Source organism: Zootoca vivipara, chromosome 1 (genome assembly GCF_965207765.1).
Source record: "Zootoca vivipara chromosome 1, rZooViv2.hap1.1, whole genome shotgun sequence".
Taxonomy (NCBI): domain Eukaryota; kingdom Metazoa; phylum Chordata; class Lepidosauria; order Squamata; family Lacertidae; genus Zootoca; species Zootoca vivipara.
This window is the reverse complement of record NC_142582.1, coordinates 121,751,495-121,770,587: the sequence shown is the minus strand read 5'-3', so window position 1 is coordinate 121,770,587 and position 19,093 is coordinate 121,751,495. Positions and strand designations below refer to the sequence as shown.

Below are 19,093 nucleotides of genomic sequence, written 5' to 3'. Positions count from 1 at the left end.
GATATAAGAGCGACAAAGACACCACCAGCAATAGCAAAATCATAAACAGCACCAAAAGATTAATTTCAAACCCTGGGAGAAAATACAAAATGTGTTCACTAGGCACACAAAGAACCATAATAATGTGAGCACCAGGCAAGCACATTTTCTAACCAGGAGCCACCACCAGCAAGTCCTCGTCCCCAGCAGCTATCCGGTGCCTCTCATTTGGATAAGGCACCTGGAGAAGGGGCTCAGAAACTGACCTGTCCAGGTAGGTATGGTCCTTTACCTTTTTACCTTTACCTATGGGAATAGATAATGTTTCAGGTATCCTAGCCCCAAGCTATTTAGATTAGAAGACTATATGGGGTGCATGTGGATGGTCTGCGATAGCTACTTTAATTTTTTTTTATAAAAACTGGGCATCTTAGCATGTTTGTAAATAAGCCTTGAGATGCATGTAAAAAGAGATTTATAAATTAACAAATACTACTGAAGCCATTGTTCAAAAATCTCACCTTTCGGTAACCAGCAACTGGAGCCAAGAACACATTATTCTGTTCTTCTAAGGTGACGCTGGAATGCAGCGGATATACTTGCAACCTAAGGAAACGCATTTGAGAAACTTGCAGCTCTTCCAAACCACCTGCTTATTGAGCATTCATCTCTATTTATTTTCTCAAAGTTTTCCGGGAGGTAATCCCATGCCCGCTGTTTACCGAGCTATCGCTGTGATCTGTTTGCACTGGTATTATACCGCCTCAAGAACCATTATCCCAGCGCACTTTGCTGCCCCCTGCCTTAGTGCAGAAAGTCCTGCGGGGCGGAGACAAGTTTGTCACCCAACAACACCAACCCCACTTTAACTGTGCAAGCTAAATTTGACCGCATACAACCGAAACCCACTGGCAAAATAGCAACATTCTGGAAGTGGCCCCAGTAGCAATGGAAGGACACAACCAGGCATTGGCACTGCTGGTCCCCTGGTATGGAACAAACATCCGGCAGAGATCTGGCGGGCATCCTTGCTTTTGACTTCCAGGCATCTCTCAAAGACTTTTTATTCCCATAAAAGTGCCCAAGCAGTTGTTTATTTTTTTCTTAAATTGGTTTAATGATGGCTCTGTGTTGCTTTTGCAGTTTTTTATGTTGCTGCACATCACCCTGATGTTTTGCAAGAGGGCAGTAAATAAGACTGGATCTTGTGCAGGGGTTATTTTCCGGAGGGGGAGGGTAGCGTGTAAAGCCGAAATCGCATATGCACAAGCAATCTTACCTTCCAGAGCCCATGCAAGATCTCATGGGGCCGTCTGAGATTTCACAAGGGTCTCCAGAGCCATGCAAGACCTCTCCAGAGTTTACAAGGTCTTACTGGGCTCTGGGAAACTCTCCCACAGGCTCCGGAGGCCTTTGCAAGATCTTGGATGGCCACGCAAAGTAAGGCAGGTGGAGAGCAGGTGCAGAAAGAGCTTTTAAGCTCGCTGCCTTATATGCATTTAATTTGTGTGTTATCGGCTGGCCACCAAGCACATAAAGCTGCGTTCACACAAGTAAAGTGAGTGCAATTTGCGCGCCTACTGTGAATAAACAAACAATCAGCCCACAGTTGTAAAAGGGAACTTGTAGGATAATAGTTTCTCTTTCACCCTTCTGCTGCCCCAAATAGGATCTCTCAAGCTTTCTGTGCTATTACACCAAACGCTTTATCTTCATGAAATGTGACTGTGCACATACCATGCACTTAAACCACATCCACCTCCCCCCCCCCACGGAATTGGGAACTGTAATTTGTTAATGGTGCTGGGAATTCTATTTCTGTGAGGGGTAAACTACAGTTTCCAGCACTCCTTGGAGGAGTCACATACTTTAAAAATGTGTTAAATGTAGGGAGTGCATGCGGCCTTTGTTTAATTTTGTCCTATCCATGTAGCTTACTGCAGCTAAAGGAAAATATATTTGGGGGCGGGGGCGGGGAGAGAGAATGACCTTATTCTACAGGACTAGCACCACAGCGCCTCTCACCATAAACAGATTACAACTCACCTCTTGTGAGCCATGATCGTGAGAAGCTCATGCATGCGATTTATTTCTGCCAAACCTGGAGGGTGAAAAATAACCGATAAATAGCACGCTGCATGTTGACTCGGAGCTAAAGAAGTAAAAAATTATTCATAGTCATCTGGAAGATTGTTTATTCAACTGCAAGCGGCTTTCACCCCGAACAAACGTCTCCTATCTGGTTTGCGTTCACACTTTTTGATTCTCCAGCCAAGTGCTCAGATTGCGGCTTATATTCGCATTTCACACCCCTGCTATTGTGCTGTGTCTGTGGCATTCCCTATGACCTTCACCCAAGTTGTCAACATTTACGGCCCAGGATGTTCCAGACTCGGTTGAGAGGCTGAGTGTTGGTTGCCATATCTTGGAGGGTGGTGTTCGGTTTCTAGAGCCTCAAATTAAGCAGGAAGATGGTCTCAGTTGACCAGGTAACAGCCAAAAGCTAGTATTTGCATCAGGCCTGACCAATTCACAGGCTTCATACTCATAGCTGCCAAGTCTCCCACTGAAAAAAGCGGGATCAGCAGCGGCGCGGCACAGGAAGTTGCATAGAAGCGATTTCCGGTGCCGCTCTGCCCTATTTCTGGTGCCAACACATGGGCAGAGCAGCACCCAAAATGGAGGCTCCCTGGCAGGTAGGAAATCTGGGGGATTTCCAGGATTTTTCTCCATTCGGGAGAACAGCGGGAAACGGATTAAAATCCGGTGGTTTCCCGTGAAAAACGGGATACTTGGCAGCTAAGTTCATACTCCTGGCCAATGGCAAAGGCCAATCTTGATGAAGCTGTTCCCTTTTATTCCTGATGAGGGAGCCAAAGAATGAGCACACATAATCCACTTCAGCTCATCCGGCTAGGCCAGGGGGCAGCAAACATCTTCAGCAGGGGGCCGGTCCACTGTCCCTTAGACCTTGTGGTGGGCTGGACTATATTGGGGGGGGAATGAATTCCTGTGCCCCACAAATAACCCAGAGATGCGTTTTAAATAAAAGGGCACATTCTACTCATGTAAAAACACGCTGATTCCTGGATCGTCCGTGGGCCGGATTTAGAAGACGATTGGGCCAGATCCAGCCCCCGGGCCTTAGTTTGCCTACCCACGGGCTAGGCCCATTCAAAACTGGGAGTTCAAAGAGAGAACCCATACATAAGAGTGCATAGATAAGGTCCCAAGTTTAATAATTCTCAGCATTATTAAACTTGGGGGGGGGAATCAGGTAGCAGGAAATTTGAAATACCTCTGCCCAAGTCCTTGGAAAACCACTGCCAGGCAACTAGGCTATAAAGAACAAATAGTCTGGCCCTGTGTAAGGTTATCTGCCTAACTCTACACAAAGAAACCGCAGCCCAAACGACAAAGATTTGGTAACATTTCCTCACATGTTAACAAACAGTTTCTCCTCCATCCCAAGAAAATAAAAACAAACCTCACCAGGTAAAAATGCCAGCACACTGCCACGCTCAGACATGAAGTCCAAACTCTGGATGTCTGCATGTGTTTTTCTGGTTTTAGGAAAAGAGACAGTATGCATTAGTTTCACGTTAAAAGCAACAATGATCTACTTTTCAAAAAAAAAAAAGGCCTAAGGAACAGATTCGCTCACAATGCCAACGAGGGAAGCTTCCCTTTGTGTTTAAAGTTATTCGGCTAATTGAACAGATGTGTTTACAAAGTGTTACCTGGAGCTACAATTTCTGTAAAATACATGCATGAAGAAGCTAAGAGCAAGAAGCCTACAACAGCCTTAACAGAAAGGGATGCGTTCTTATTCCCTATTATATTTCAAAAACGTGTTGTGTAACAAGCTTTTACAAGCGCTCTCTTTACATCACAGCAGCTGACACTGGAATGCATCTCCTAAAAATGGCAATGTAACAAATAGAATAGATATTTTGGAGTAATTCTAGCAGCTGAAAAACATATGCTTTTGAACTGTGTATCTATGTTTTATTCACAATAGGAATCTGAGTGGCCTTCCCCATTTTCTAGCCAACCACCTCAGCCAGCATGGCCCACGGTCAGGGATAATGGACGTTGTAGAACAGGGGTGTCAAACTCAAATTCATCGGGGGCCGCATCAGCAGTTTGGTCACCCTCAAAGGGCCGGTTGTATCTGTAGGAATATGTGTCCACTCTTTATTATCATAAATTATTGTCACTGCATTCAATTATTACTGTTTTTTGTAATAATGTAAGTAATAACTAGCTCTGAAAGCAGAAACATAGTCAGAATAATGGCAAGTAGATATTCAAATGTACAATTCTTGTACAATTTATTGAAAAATGATTTTTGGTAACTGCACTGGGTGGTGGAGGCTCGCTAGGGTTTCATGCAGGACCTTTGCAGAGCTACTAGTACCTGGAGATGCTGGGGTCCTTCTGCATGCAGGACAGATGTTCTGCCAGTGAGCCACCACCCTTCACCAAAGGGACTGGCTGAGGTTGACTCACTGGAGCTGCTCTGGTTCCAGGGTTTATGGGCCAGAAGTATAAAGCAGCATCCCTTGTTTCTGAGGAGAGGGAGAGGGAGAGGGAGAGGGAGAGGGAGAGGGAGAGGGAGAGGGAGAGGGAGAGAGGGAGGGAGGGAGGGAGGGAGGGAGGGAGGGAGGGAGGGAGGGAGGGAGGAAGGAAGGAAGGAAGGAAGGAAGGAAGGAAGGAAGGAAGGAAGGAAGGAAGGAAGAAAAGAGGGAGTGGGAGGGAGAGAGGAAGGAAGGAAGGAAAGAGGGGAGAGAAAGAAGAGTAGGAAATAAGGAAGAGAATAAAGAAGGAAAGAAAAAGAAAGAGGGAGAGAAGACGGAAAGGGAGAAAGAAGGAAGGAAGTAGAGGGAAAGAAAGAATAAGAATGAGGGAGAGGAAGAAAGTTGGGAAGGACGGAAGGAAGGAAGGAAGGAAGTAAGGAAGAAAGAAAGAAAGAAAAGAGGGAGCAGGAGGGAGAGAGGAAGGAAAGAGGTGAGAGAAAGAAGAGTAGGAAAGAAGGAATAAAGAAGGAAAGAAAAAGAAAGAGGGAGAGAAGACAGAGATAAAGAAGGAAGGAAGGAGAGGGAAAGAAAGAATAAGAACGAGAGAGAGGAAGAAAGAAAGGGAAGGGGGGGTCGCCGCCTTGATTCAGCGCCAGAAAAGAGCGCGAAGGGACCCAGGGGCAAAAAGCATTTCCCCGGCCCCAGCTGTTTGTCGGCGCTTTGTTGGATCGGCGCTTCAGCAGCAAGGTCCCACTGCTGGGTCCCGCTGGCTGGGGCGCTCGGCGGGCCACATGACAAGGTCTGGCGGGCCGGATTTGGCCCCCGGGCCTTGTGTTTGACACCCGTGTTGTAGAACAACAACATTTCAAGGACACCAGATTAGGGAAATGGGTGCTCTGCAAAGTGATACAGACTTTAATGTTACCTATCAGCTAACCATTGACTAGTGTGTATGCACCACAAGCTCATTTTTTTGCTGCCATCTCCAGCACTCTCAAAATCTGAAATGTGACTGGCCGCAGGTCTAGGAGTTCTGAGGCAGATCCCCCCCCCCAAAAAAAATCATTTGCCACCTGGCCCCCTTTAACAATAATTTTAATAGAACTCAAAACGGCACCCTGCAAAAAACTATGAAGCTAACCCCCCGCCACCCCAATTATGAGCTTTTCTGATCAATCGGGGGGGGGGGACGGTACTGCTAGCCTCTTTATAAGGGAATACAAAAAAAGTCAGTTTTGCAAATCTCTTCTGCTTCATAGGAATAATGAGACCTCAATATAAAATGCTGCAGATATTCACTTCACTAACAGCATCCAGAGGATAGAATGCAACATATTACATAAGTCCTATTTGATACCCTCTGTTCAAATGTTTTGCACAGCTGGAATGTCTGTAGGCTGCCTTGATAAAGGAAACAGAGGGAGTTACGGTATCAGTGTGTGCGGAAGCTACTGTATGAAGGTGAAATCTGAATTGTTGCTTTGCCCACTTTGGCCTCTGGGGTTCCCAATGATTGGCCTGCAGCCTCCTAAAGGTTCCCCGGAAGGGAATGTGGCCCCCTGTTTGAGAAGGGTGCCCCTTCTCTGTTTCTAATGCAGAAGCTGCCAGGTCCAATTTTTAGCATCACCAGCTAGGGCTGAGAAAGAAACACACACACCTGAAATAATGGAAGGCCAATCACAGTCGACAGTACTAAGCTAGGTGGAACTATCTTCCCAACCCTGCGTAAGGCAATTTCCCATCTTCGCAGCTGCAATCTAAAATCTACTTGTTCTAGTGTAATTTTCCTTATCTCGATGAGATTATGACAGTAAAAAAAGCATTAGGATTGAGGTTAACAGCAGCTATTTTAAAAACAGTATCTTGTTCTGACTTAAAACTAGGTCAGATATCCAATGGAGAGGGCAGTGCAGAGAAGCCATATTTCTCAAAAAAAAAAAAAAGGTCATACATTACCACGAAACAAAGCAATTATCTGTCCGTGAATGTTTTCCCCGCTGTTTATTTTCTTATTATGAAACTGCACTCTGATAAATACAAGGCAACCCTGGAAGTCTTGCAAGAACAAGCTCTCTCCAAATTGTTAAAATTACTAGACTGTAAAAAAGAGGTGATGATAGAGGACTCTGTTCTTTTATAATACCTCTTATCAACAAGACGGGTCCTAAAAATCTCAATAGAATCCAATTTTAAGTTAGGAGCCGGCCTTATGAGGCTTTCAGATTTTTGCAGTCACTGCATGCCAGGCTACTCAAAAGGCTGCAGAGCACAGCAGATTACATTGCCTTAATCCGTTCTGCACTCTGAACTAACATGGACATTAAGTATCAAAATAAGATAAGATGAAAAGAGAGAGAGAGAGAGAGAGAGAGAGAGAGGGGGGGAGGGAGGGAGGGAGGGAGAAAGCGCTGAGGAGAAAGCGCATTGGGGTTCCCCCATCCATATAAGAAGTTCTCATTGCAATTTTCTATCTCTGAAATGATTTCATCCATAAACCACACAGAGAGAGAGAGAGAGAGAGAGATTCAATCTTGCCCTGCAGCTATCAAAACAAACTCTTCCATTTGACATACCTTAATCCAGGCTTCCTCAACCTTGGCCCTCCAGATGTTTTGAGACTACAATTCCCATCTTCCCTGACCACTGGACCCTGCTAGCTAGGGATCATGGGAGTTGTAGGCCAAAAACATCTGTAGGGCCGCAGTTTGGGGAAGCCTGGTTTAGAGAGACACTCAAACACAGCTGTCTTTTTAAATGCAAACAAAGCAATAAACAAAATCTGCAAAGCCCAAACACGTATTGGTCTATGTAGAATTTGCATCAGTGCACAAAAACAGGCAAGAAAAAGCAGCAAGTATCGGGACATATCTTGGAATGTGGTGCCAAGATGTTCGATTTTCTAATCCATGTTTACAACCCTAATCTAGATCTGGGCAGAAAAAAAATCAGATTGGGGGGGGGGGAATACGGCACCACTGCACCGGCGAAATGGTTGGCATATTTTATACCCACTCAATGTAGGAGGTACGAAACATACAACTGGAAAACAGCACCAAGAAAACCAAGAACAGACATGTCCCCGATAGCCTTAAAAGCACCGCGAAGTCCAACCGTACATAGGCTGTGCTAGTGATGATGCCCATCTCAGCTCATATATAGATGGAGGCAAAGAACCTATGCTGGTCAGTCAGGCACACACACAACCCAGTGCACACCACTGCATCAGAACACACACAGCAAGGCCACAGCACACAAGACAGACACACACACCTCCATCAGCCCAGCGACAACCTGGCAGTGGCCTGGGCCCAGACACTTCTACAGGAAGAGGTTAAGACGGTCTGCAGCACATCGCAACTCTTGCCAAGAGACAAGGGACCAAAGACCTTCCCAGAGAGGGACAGACTCTTGAGAAGCACCCAAAAAACTAGGGGGCAGGACACGCAGCAGGGGAGTTGCGGAAAACATGGCCCCGGGGATGTTCTGGCGGTGTCGTTTTCATCTTGAGCACAGGAATTCATTTAGGAATTCTGCATTAAAGGGGCTCAATCAATGTCAACTCGAGTGTGTTCCTCCCGAACTGACCGACTCCAACCACAACATCTGCAGGGAATGCTGGTTTCGTTATGGGGGAACATTCAAGTCCCCACCTCTACAGTGCATTGAAGGCACCCTTTAAGGAGAAGGGGGGCAAGCCCAGTAGAGGCTACTGTATTTTTCGCTTTTTTTCCTCCTAAACATTAAGAAGATATGTCTGTGTGTCTTATGGAGCAAATGGTCGATCGCTGGCTCCCACCCCGGCCCCTTGCCCTGGCCTCCATTGTTGATTGTTCTGCAGACGGAGGCTTTTTGTTGCGACATGTGACTGGCAGATTAGATTATCTGCTTGGAAACTGTAGAAACGGCTCCCTTTCCTTTCCTAAAGAAGCTGCAGAACTGTGAGTTGAACCCTATAAAAACAGGATTTTTTTTCCTTTTGCATAGTAAGCTCAACAACTTTGAGCTGATCCTCAAAAAGACAGGGCTTTTCCCCTTTCCAAAAGAAGCTGCACAACTTTGAGCTGATCCTCAAAAAAACGGGGCTTTTCCCTTTTGCAAAAGAAGCTGCACAACTGTGAGCTGATTCCCAAAAAATGGGGCTTTCCCCCTTTCCTCCTCTAAAAACTATGGCGTCTTATGGAGTGAAAAATACGGCAGTCCTTTAGGCTGAATGGGGCACTGAGCCCCCAACCTCAGTCTGCCCTCAGCCGGGCAACACGTGCCTGATTTCTTACTCATAACAAGTCTGGGGGTGGCACTGCCTGTCAGCTGCTTCCTCCTCTGCCTCAGTATTGCCCTTGTAGAACTCACCAGGAAGGAAGATGAGGACAAAGCTGAAGCTACCTGGAGCGGCAGGGGCAACCCAGTCAGCTGGGCGGCATATAATAAGATAATCATCTCTGGGCGCCACCTACTGTTGATTTCCCTGCCTTCTGCCCTACCAGACACCACTGACAAGCATCAATTTCCTGGTCGGAATGTTCCAAGGTCTCTTCTTCGGAGGCGCAGAGCCCACCTGTGCAACTCTGCACAGGGAGCAGGAAGAACAGAATCTCACCTGCTCTCTTTCATTTCCAACTGGTCAAACCACTGGATCAGAGAAACTGCAGCTCTGTACATCTCGTCAGGTATGACCGGGTCCTCAGTAACTTGCATAGGAATCTAGAGAGTAGAGCAAAAGGGGGGGGGTTACTATTACTCTTGCTATTTATAAAACATTGCTGGCATACGGGGGTGGGGTGGCACCAAAGGAATTATGACACCTTCCCTGCCTGGTCTTGCAAACAATGGTGAATGGACAGGCGATGCAGAAAGAAGAGGTCAGAGATGTTAAGATAAAACTATATGAAAATGCTATATAGATGGTGTCTAACAGGGAGTAAACTGGCAAAAATGTATAAATCAAAATTGAGTAAGTGTTGGGAATGCAAAGAGAAAGAAGGTACTTTCTATCATATGTGGTGGTCTTGCAGAAAATTTAAAGCTTACTGGGAAATGATATATAATGAATTGAAAAAAGATGTCTAAAATAACATTTGGGGAAAAACCTGAATCTTTCCTTCTAGGAATTATACCTAAACAGTATAGAAATTTATTTATGTATGCGACTACAGCAGCAAGAATGTTATTGGCCCCAAAATTCGAAAGAAGTCCTAACGAAAGAAGACTGAATACAAAAACTCGTGGACTATGCAGAAATGGCGAAACCTACCGGAAAAATAAGAAATCAAGAAAACAAACTTTCTATAAAAGAATAGAAATGGTTTATTGAATATGTACAAATAAATTGTAAACAGATAAGGACAATGGCAGGATTATTGTAAGAACTTGCAGTTTCATAAATACTTAAAGTAGATGAATAAAAGAATAAGTTAATTCAGCATATGCAGGAAATGATAAATATAAATTTAAGGAACCGGAGAAAGAGGAGGAAGGAAGTAGAGTTTTGAAATGTTAAAATGACTGTAAAACTACTGAAATGGATATAACTGAAACTTACAAGTAAAATTGTATTTTAAAAAAAAGAGGTCAGGGATGGGTTGTGAATAGCAGGGATGAGTGAAGGAAATCAGAGGAGATGTAGGACAGAAAAGCAAGGTGAGGCAGAACGGTTCACAGGATGGGAGCTCAGTGGTAGAGCATCTGCATTGCATGCAAAAGGTCACAGGTTCAATTCCCAGCATTCCTTGGTGGGGGGGGCACCCCCATGTTAGAGAATCCTGGAGAGCTGCTGCCAGTCTGTGTAAGCAGTGCAGAGCTAGATAGACCAGAAGGTCTGTCTCCAAACGAGGCTGATATAGTTTAATTGTTGTTGGGAAATTACCGTATAATTTGGTGATGGGTAAACTACGTTGCCCAAAATTCTGGAGCGGGGGGGGGGGGAATGTGCTTACACAGTGTGTACACAGCCTTGGTGGCAGTGGGTTCCCCCACCCCTACCCCAAGAAGATACTGAAGGCAGGCAACCAACAGATACAGAGATTATTTTATGATCAACTGAATTCCAGATACATTTCAAGCACAGCTGCTTTTCCTCTGGAAGGACTTCTAGTATGATTTTATTCTCTTCCCAATTGTGCCAAAGTTGACAGGCAGGAAGTACAAAAGGGCACATTCTGCTCCGGATTGCGGAACATAAAGAAACTGCTTCCTTCAATCTTTGGTAAGATGTAATCTATTTGTGAGAAAGGAAACTTCCAATTCCCAGCCAACACAAATCTTCCATCAGTACATTTTTAAAAGCCTAATTCACAATGTTAATTAACCGAAAGTCTTCTAAAAGGAGATGCAATTCCACCTGAGTGAACAGCCTTTGTTACCCTTGGCTAAAGAATGAATTATTTTCTAAGGTCAGAGAAACCTGGCTAATCAACATATTTAAAAATTGTGTGTAATAGAAGTAGACAGATAGTGAAACAATGCTTTTTTAAAAAAAAATTCAAATGATATTTATTTTTCCTTCACCAGACATATACATTTTTTTTACACTTCCCATACAATCTCTCAGGCCCTCCTTTCTCAACAAAATGGAGAAAGGGAAGGAAGAAAAGTATATATAAATACAAAAAGCACAAACAACAACAACAACAACAACAACAACAACAACAACAACAACAACAACAACAACAGAAAACTTACAGATTACAAAAAGAAAAAAGAAAGAATATTTTATCTTTGGACTTCCTGTTATCTCCATCAGCATACCTTTTTTCTTTCTTTTATTGTTGAATGTATATACAATCAATGCTGTCTTAAACAATGCTTTTTAAAGAGAGCTTGCTGGTTTTTACAAGTTCCATTTATGTACAGTTCCCGAACACCTTGGTACTTGTACATTTTGGCTCCTGAACACCGAAAACCCAGAAGTGAGTGTTCCGTTTTTCGAACGATCTTTGGAAGTTGAATGTCTGATGTGGCTTCCAATTGAGTGCAGGAAGGTCCTGCAGCCAATCAAAAGCTACGCCTTGGTTTTCAAACGGTTCCAGGAGTCAAAGTTTGACAACCAAGATACCACTGTACTAAACTCGGCCATCCTGAGATAGCAAAGCTGCGAACAATTTTTTGGGGGCACACGTTAACACACGCTATGCATGGTGTCCTGCAGAGATGTGAACACAGAATCACAGAGTTGGAAGAGACCCCCCAAGGGCCATTCAGCATCCCCTGCAATGTTGGAAACAAAGAATCACAATATAAAGCATGCTAAACTGTTAGCAAACAAACAAAAAACCATGTTGCACAGCAGAGATGGGGAACCTGCAGCTCTCCCAATGACGTTGGACCCCAACTGCCTCCAGCCTGTGAGCATAGCCAATGGTCAGGGATGGCGAGAATTGAGATCCACAACATCTGGAGAGGTTCCCTGACACTGTTGCTCAACGACCATTAACCCAAAGCCTTGTGTGAAGATGTTAGTTTCATTTGAACAGTTGCCTATATTTAACCTAAGGCAGTGAGACTGGATGGTCTGGATGGGTTGGTGAACCACTTTATGAAGGCGACAGGCCATTTCATCTCCTATCTTCTCCAAGGATTGTTCCATTCTTACTTGTTAGAATGCAAAAGCCATCAGTTTGAGTTTCTCTGCTTCAGTAGCTTTCAGAGCTCGAGTTTTCACCTTGCTGAAGCTTCCGCGCTTTTCTTTTTTCTTTTTGCGATCTCCGAAGACAGGAGCTGCCAGGGCGTTTTACCAGGGAAGTTCGCAGTTTGACAAATACAAGAGTCCACAAGTGGTATCCCGGCTGCCAGAAGTGACCCATTCAAACTGGAAGCAAATCTGATGGAGACAGCTTTACCCAACACAATTCAGGCTTCTTACGAGCCCAGCAGAGAAATAAAAAAATAATACGAGAATAATTTTAAATAATTTATTTTGCCTTTAAAAACCAAAGTACTCCCAAGTTGCTCTACTCTCGAGGAAAAGCAGCTGCTGAGATCCAACAACAATTCATGCAAGGAAGTCTGTTCACCCAGGCTTTCCCCCTGAGGGCTGATCCAGTTATGTTGATGCATTATAATCCGATCTACTGATTTGTGATGTGCTTTGCATTTGATTTCATTGATAAAATTTTATTGTTGATTTTTGTGCTACTCATCACTACGGCACTTTTTCTTAATGTTGACAGCACAGAACATTTTGCAAACAAGTAAGTAAATGTAGTGGTGTTTTTTTTAAAAAAAGTAAAAGACAAAGCTCACCTCAGATAGGAGAAATAAAATTTTTGAAATGCGTAGTGACTACGTAAATCTTTTCATGTTGCAAGCCACCTTGAGCATGGTTCTAACTTCTTCTTCTTCTTCTTCTTCTTCTTCTTCTTCTTCTTCTTCTTCTTCTTCTTCTTCTTCTTCTTCTTCTTCGGTGATCACTTGTGGCCGCGTAAGATTGTCTTCCATAAACATGTTTTTAACAATGAGTCCATTAACTCATTGTTAACTCAACTGGTGGCCAATTTTGGAACCACACGTCCTTCCACAGTCGGGACATTGGTTTCCGGGGAGGGGGGGGGGGAGTTGATCACGGTATGGTTCTAACTATGGAAAGGTGGCATACAAATAGCAGGGCTTTTCTTAAAAGGAATTCTCCACCCCCCACCCCCCGACCAGTGGCATTCCTGAGTGGTGGCAGCATTCTGCTACTGGCAAAAGTAGTCAAGGGGGTTTCAAGCACCGGGATGCAGACACAAACTAAAAATGGAGCCTTGTACAGAGTAACCAATGACAAGTAGGTCAGCACCCCGTAAACATAAGCAAAGGGTGTGGTGCAGTATTTTCACTGAAAACGAGAATTCCAAATTTGTGCGTCATTCTAACCTTACCTCTTCTGAACTACAACTCCCATAATACAGAAATTTAACAAATAATAAAATGGGGTCACGAAGAGTCGGACATGATTAAACGACTAAACAACAACAACAACAATCATGCTATTCCTTCTCATATTCATAAATGTTATACTAGCATAGCAGCTGCCTGGGGTAGGTGGGACTTATAAACCAAGGGCACGAGGTTGGGAAAGGCTGCTCTAAGCTTTTTTTGGCACGGGTGCTTTCTGCTCAGCATCAGAACCTGCCTACGCACTGCAGTGCAGCATCAGGCTCTAAGCCAGGCATCCCCAAACTTCGGCCCTCCAGATGTTTTGGACTACAATTTCCATCATCCCTGACCACTGGTCCTGTTAGCTAGGGATCAGGGGAGTTGTAGGCCAAAACATCTGGAGGGCCGCAGTTTGGGGGTGCCTGCTCTAAGCCTTTGTGTACCTTTATGAAAACACAAAAAGAAGAAACTGCAGCTGTTCTAAGCCATCTGTGCCAGATTTCCACAGCAGCCAGCCAGGCTAGTAGTTGCAGCACCATGGATAGCTCCCATTGCTCTGACACAGGCCAGAAGAAAAGGGAGAGACTGTGGTTCCTAAACGGCCAACCCGCCGGTCCCCATTTCTGTTCTCTGCATCACTGGCCAGAACAGGTGGCCGATTCATGTGATGAGTCAGGCTCAGAGGACAATCATCTGTACAGGCTCCAGACCACCAGCGCTGAACTCTGTTGGTTCTCAACACATCAGCATGAGGAGCCTGATCCGATTCCCCAGTTGGAGGCTGAGTATCCCTGGACCCACCTCCTCTGACTTGTGAGGCCAGAACACCAGTTTCCAACTGGCATCCAACCCATTACATAGAGTTACATCCAAGGCAGTGCCACTAGTACAGCGGCACTTGCTCTCTTTCCAAAATGCTTCTCCAGAGTGTTGCCCAACCCCCTGGGGCTGATTTTGAGGGTGAGCTGGGGGCCACACTAGCTCAAGTGCCCTGCATCAGCAGAACTAAAGTGTTCGATACCGCCTATTGCTGCCAGCTTTTATATATATACTGTATTTTAAAAATGCAAAACCCTTCATAAAATAGCAAACAAAGCTTGGTGCCTTTTCTCCTAGGGAAAACTCCAAAAGGGCTCCAGCGCTATTATCAAAGCTGCTCCAGAGTTGCCCTAAAGGTACAAAACACAACCGCCTGTACCATCCTATTTGTTCCTCCCTACTAAGCAAAGAAGAAGGGCCGCAAGCCAGGAAAGGGCGGAAGGGGGAGTGAGAAGAGGAGGGAAAAATACAGTAGCAATAATGGGAGGATTAAAGCTGTACAATCTTTTCAGAAGGTTGGGGGTAGGGGAGCCAGGATCCTAAAGCAGCCCCTTTCCCATACATGAAGGTGTCGGGCTTGAAATCAAGTGGCAAGGAAACCTAATAGACAGAAGCAGTAACACGTCTGACAGATCCAATCCAGGAAGTTTTTAAAAAGCAGATTCTCTATCAGACTTTAAAGGGGGGGGAGGATAGTCAGTGTATAGTCTACTACACACCAACTATCTGGCTTAGATCAGGTGCAAAACGAGGAGAACTTTATGAAGAAGAAGGTGACAAAGTGCTGAAGGGTGAACGTGAAGAAGTTCCAGCCAAAGAAAGAAAGACAAAATGCTTTTAAATACGGTTTGGGCTGTTTCTTTTAAATATGGAAACTGTGTGTTCTACCCTAACATAATTTTTGTGCATCCTGCCCCTGACATTGCTTGTCATTTAAGTGATTCATAAACATGTAACACCTAAAGTGCCTAATCGCCCACAATCGGGTGTTTCTTTTTCTTTTTCCAAACTGCACATTATCAGCTTCCCAGCTGCAAATTCCTCCCCCCAACTACACAGATTTTGTGTCCAACCACACACTAAAGAAACCTTGATCTGACCCGATAAGGAGAGACTTCCTAGTCAACTTTCCTGACTCTCTTACTTGCCACGCATCACCAGGAATCTTTCACAAACATCCAGAAAGATTATATAAGCGTCCCTCCCTGTTCTGTCCCATGGGTGTTGCCAACACACTGCTGTCAAATACATGAATGCTGACGGGACATTGTTATAACAGGACAGATACTCTTTGTTCTGCGTATTGGGACTTCCATGACTGCAGGAGTCTATCAGTTTGCCTTTGATTGCCACTCTTGCTTGTTAACAGATACGCCTGCCTGGAGTGTACAGCCAATTAATTTTCTCCTCTCCCACTGGCCCCTTCCCCTCCCTGCTGAATTCAGTCTGAAACCATTTAAATCAATGCTTCAGCGGGATTCACTCGTTAGATCACATTACACTGACAATGCAGAATCTGAAACCTGGTTTAAAAGAAAGATGTTATGTTAAGAGTGGTGGTGGGGAATCTCTACTTTAAACCTCTTCCTTTCTTACCTCCTGATGCATATGCCAGAAGAAGAGGGGGAATGTCTTGGGGTTTTAAGCCCATCTTCTTACCCTTAACACCCCCAAAGTTATTCTAGACAGAGAGACCAAAGCCAGTTGTTTTCCATACCCTGATATGACTGATAATAGGCCTCAGGTCATCGAGGTAATACTCTTCAATAGCATGAGGCTTGCCTTCTACTTCAAACACATATGCCGGATACAGCCTGTTGCGGACTGGGATAGCAAAATAGTCGGCAAACTCTTGGCAGTTGATTGTAGCAGACATCAGAATTACCTGTGGAAAGGGAGAAGTATGAAAACAAGCTTCAGAAGCTTTACGGCTTGAATTCCTACTGTGTACTGAATTTTTTTGGGTGGTGGTGGTATTGTTTTTGTTTGTTACTATGTTATGTATTTTTATGTTTTTATTTTGTAAACTGCCACGTGTTCCTCGGATAAAGGGTGCTATGGGAATTTAATAAATAATAATAATAAAGCTGTTTGCATTTGACACTTTGTGTGTGTGTGTGTGTTTTTGAGATGAGACGTGGGTATCAATAGTTTCAAACGTTGACTACATTTGATCTCGTACATACAAGAAAAACAACAACGTTGTTTACTCAGTGTGCACAATAGGAAAATTAATAACCCTTGGGGCACAATATTGCTGCAAAACGTGTGCCTCTTGTTAATAGATACGAAGTGTCACAAAATCAGAGTGGGGGGTGTGTGTGCTGCTTCCAAATGTCATTCTGCTAGTGTCATGCGATCCCCTCTGTGTAAATGTCATTTCTAGGGTTCGTCACCAAGATGATCAGGCCTCAAAAATCAGGCCCTGCCAGTGGCCTCTCTAGTCCAGCATCCTGTTCCCAGAGGCATCTGGTCAGCCAGTGTGAGAAGCTCCCAAGTAGGACTGCTCAATTGCAATTCCCAGCAACTAGCATTTAGAGGCTCACTGCCGGTTAAGGAGGAGGTTTTTGCATGTGCTGTAGAAAAAGTGAGGGGCAGATGGGGCTCGCCAACCTGGGAAGGTAGCCCATCTAAGAAAAGGGAAACTCTGGTCCTAAACCCCTGCTGCCTTGTGGTAGGGTATATCTTCAGGAAAAGAAAAGGCTAAGAAGTAAACCCTACACAAATCCACAGTTGGATGGTGCCTTGTATGCCTCTTTCCGGCAACTCCTGCAGCAAAGCTGGTGCCAAATGTATTGCCCTGCTTTCCTTTGGACCACATCAAAAAAAAAATATTTAAATTTATATCCAGCCCATCTGCCTGGGTTTCCCCAGCCACTCTGGGCGGCTTACAACATAAATAAAAACACAACAAAGCATCCAACATTAAATAACAAAATATCCTATATGAACAACAAACAAACCAATAAATCAATAGAAACAAACAACAACAACAACAACAACAACAACAACAACAACAACAACAACAACAACAACAAACAGGTTGCAGTTATATCCAAATTAAAATAACCGCCAAGCACAACTAAACATTTAACCAACATCAACCCAACAAAAAACAAATCAGAAGAACAAAAAATATTACAGTTTAAAACATTTTAGCCAGTTGCCCCAACCCAAGAGTGCATGCCTGAGAAAGTAATGTGGGGGGTTTCTAGATCTGAATAACGAAGGACCTGACTTCCAGCTTTGATGGGGTCGGAACGAGGCTGAGAGAGGGGGCTTGTCATCTGGGCACCTAGGGCGTCACTCCGGTGCTGCTAACACAGCGGTTTGACCACCTTCAGAGGCACAATCCATTGTTTGTTGAGACAGACAGATGGCAACAGCAACCGCAACCGTTTCCAACAGTGGAGGTAAGATATAGCCTTATCCTCCTATAGCTGCCTTCGTTGTGCCTCTTGTCTACTACAACAGCCTCTCCCAACCTCTGAATGTTTTGCACTGCAACTCCTATCAGCCCCAGCCAACACAGCTGTAGTATTTGTAGACCAAAACTTCCAGAGGCCCCACCAATCAGGGAAAGGCTGTCCTAGAGCACCAGCCACCCATCACTGTTGGGTACCTGAAGAAGCAGCCCTGGAAGCCGGTTAACTTCTCAGAAGAGATGGCATGCTTCTGAATAGTTATTTACGCAGCACATCAACGCTTTCCACCACTATGCGGCCTTTTCATCCAACAGTGAAACTGTTGGAATCAGTTTTCATTATCGCTGTTCTATGAACAGAGGGTTGAGCCGGAAAAGATCGCAAACGCACGAGGGGTACTCTGAAGACTGCAGATGCTCCCAGATGAACACTATTAATGCCAGGGGAAACAGCATGCCCAACCATGATGCGCTCCAGCTGAAAACACGCCAAGCCCGATGTGCAGGGATTGCTCCGGGGCATTCCCAGCTGCGTTTCCTGGCTTCGAATGGGCTGGATTCAGCTGTGATGCCCTTTTCAGCTGGAGAACGAGCGATAGTTGGCAGCAGATGGCATTGGTGAAAGGAACAAGGAGGGAACCTGGGAGGCGCAGAACTGGGGGGGTGGGGGTGGAGAGAGAATGTGTGCCTTAATTGACTTTAAAAGGCAACCAGATATCTCAGGATAGAGCTGTTTGTGATGCAAGACCGATGTCCTTTGTCCCTGTATGCTGATGTCTAAGTCCTACTCTGTCACTACTTTGGGAGCCTGGTAGGCTGTTACACGACACCCCTAACACCAAAAAGCCAGCATCGCAGTATTAGGAGATCATTTCCATGCCACAGAATTACGATAAGCCGATCTCGCATTTTCAGAATGCATTCACTTGTGGTTTAAATTTACCTTCACAAATCGCGAATTGGTGCGCAACAGTTTACGGACCACCAGCAGCAAGAAATCCATCTCTTCGGTACGCTCGTGCACCTACAGGGGGGTCACAGCAGATGAGAGGGCTTAACACGAGTGAAGTGAATTTTGGGGCTGCACTGGGCTCAGAGATCAGCGCTCTCCCTAGCTAATTGTCAGGAGATCAGAAGGGTACCCTTGGCATGCACATTTCTCTGCCTCTCTCACTCCATCTTTCCTGGTTGCCGCTAAAAAGGTGCAGAGTTATCATTTGACCGTGAACCGGTTCAAAGTATGAAAGGAAAATAAAACAAGACAAAAGGCAAAAAATGCAGCAGCCAGATTACTGGCTGGGGTGCAATTTAGGACCCACTTCACCCCTAAAGAAACTGTATTGGCTGCCATTTCATTTCCCGGCCCAATTCAAGGTGCTCACATTAGTGTTTAAAGCCCTAAACAACTTAGGCCTGAAATCCTGACCCTACAGACCCTCCCAGGTGTTAAGAATAGCAGTTGGGCCCTCTTGGTACCATTCCACCACTCTCGGAAGTT

General features: G+C 44.8%; 1 protein-coding gene across 1 annotated transcript in view; it reads right to left on the bottom strand.

Annotated features, from left to right (window-relative positions):
- Positions 1 to 19,093, bottom strand: part of TDRD9 (tudor domain containing 9) — an 80,895-nt gene that overhangs the window by 34,562 nt on the left and 27,240 nt on the right. The window contains exons 6-11 of the mRNA XM_035105043.3: positions 18,539 to 18,619; positions 15,889 to 16,056; positions 9,097 to 9,200; positions 3,472 to 3,542; positions 2,026 to 2,080; positions 501 to 585 (exon numbers count right to left, since the gene is read on the bottom strand). Of these exons, the coding sequence (XP_034960934.1) occupies positions 501 to 585; positions 2,026 to 2,080; positions 3,472 to 3,542; positions 9,097 to 9,200; positions 15,889 to 16,056; positions 18,539 to 18,619 (564 nt within the window). The remainder of the gene's footprint in view (positions 1 to 500; positions 586 to 2,025; positions 2,081 to 3,471; positions 3,543 to 9,096; positions 9,201 to 15,888; positions 16,057 to 18,538; positions 18,620 to 19,093) is intronic.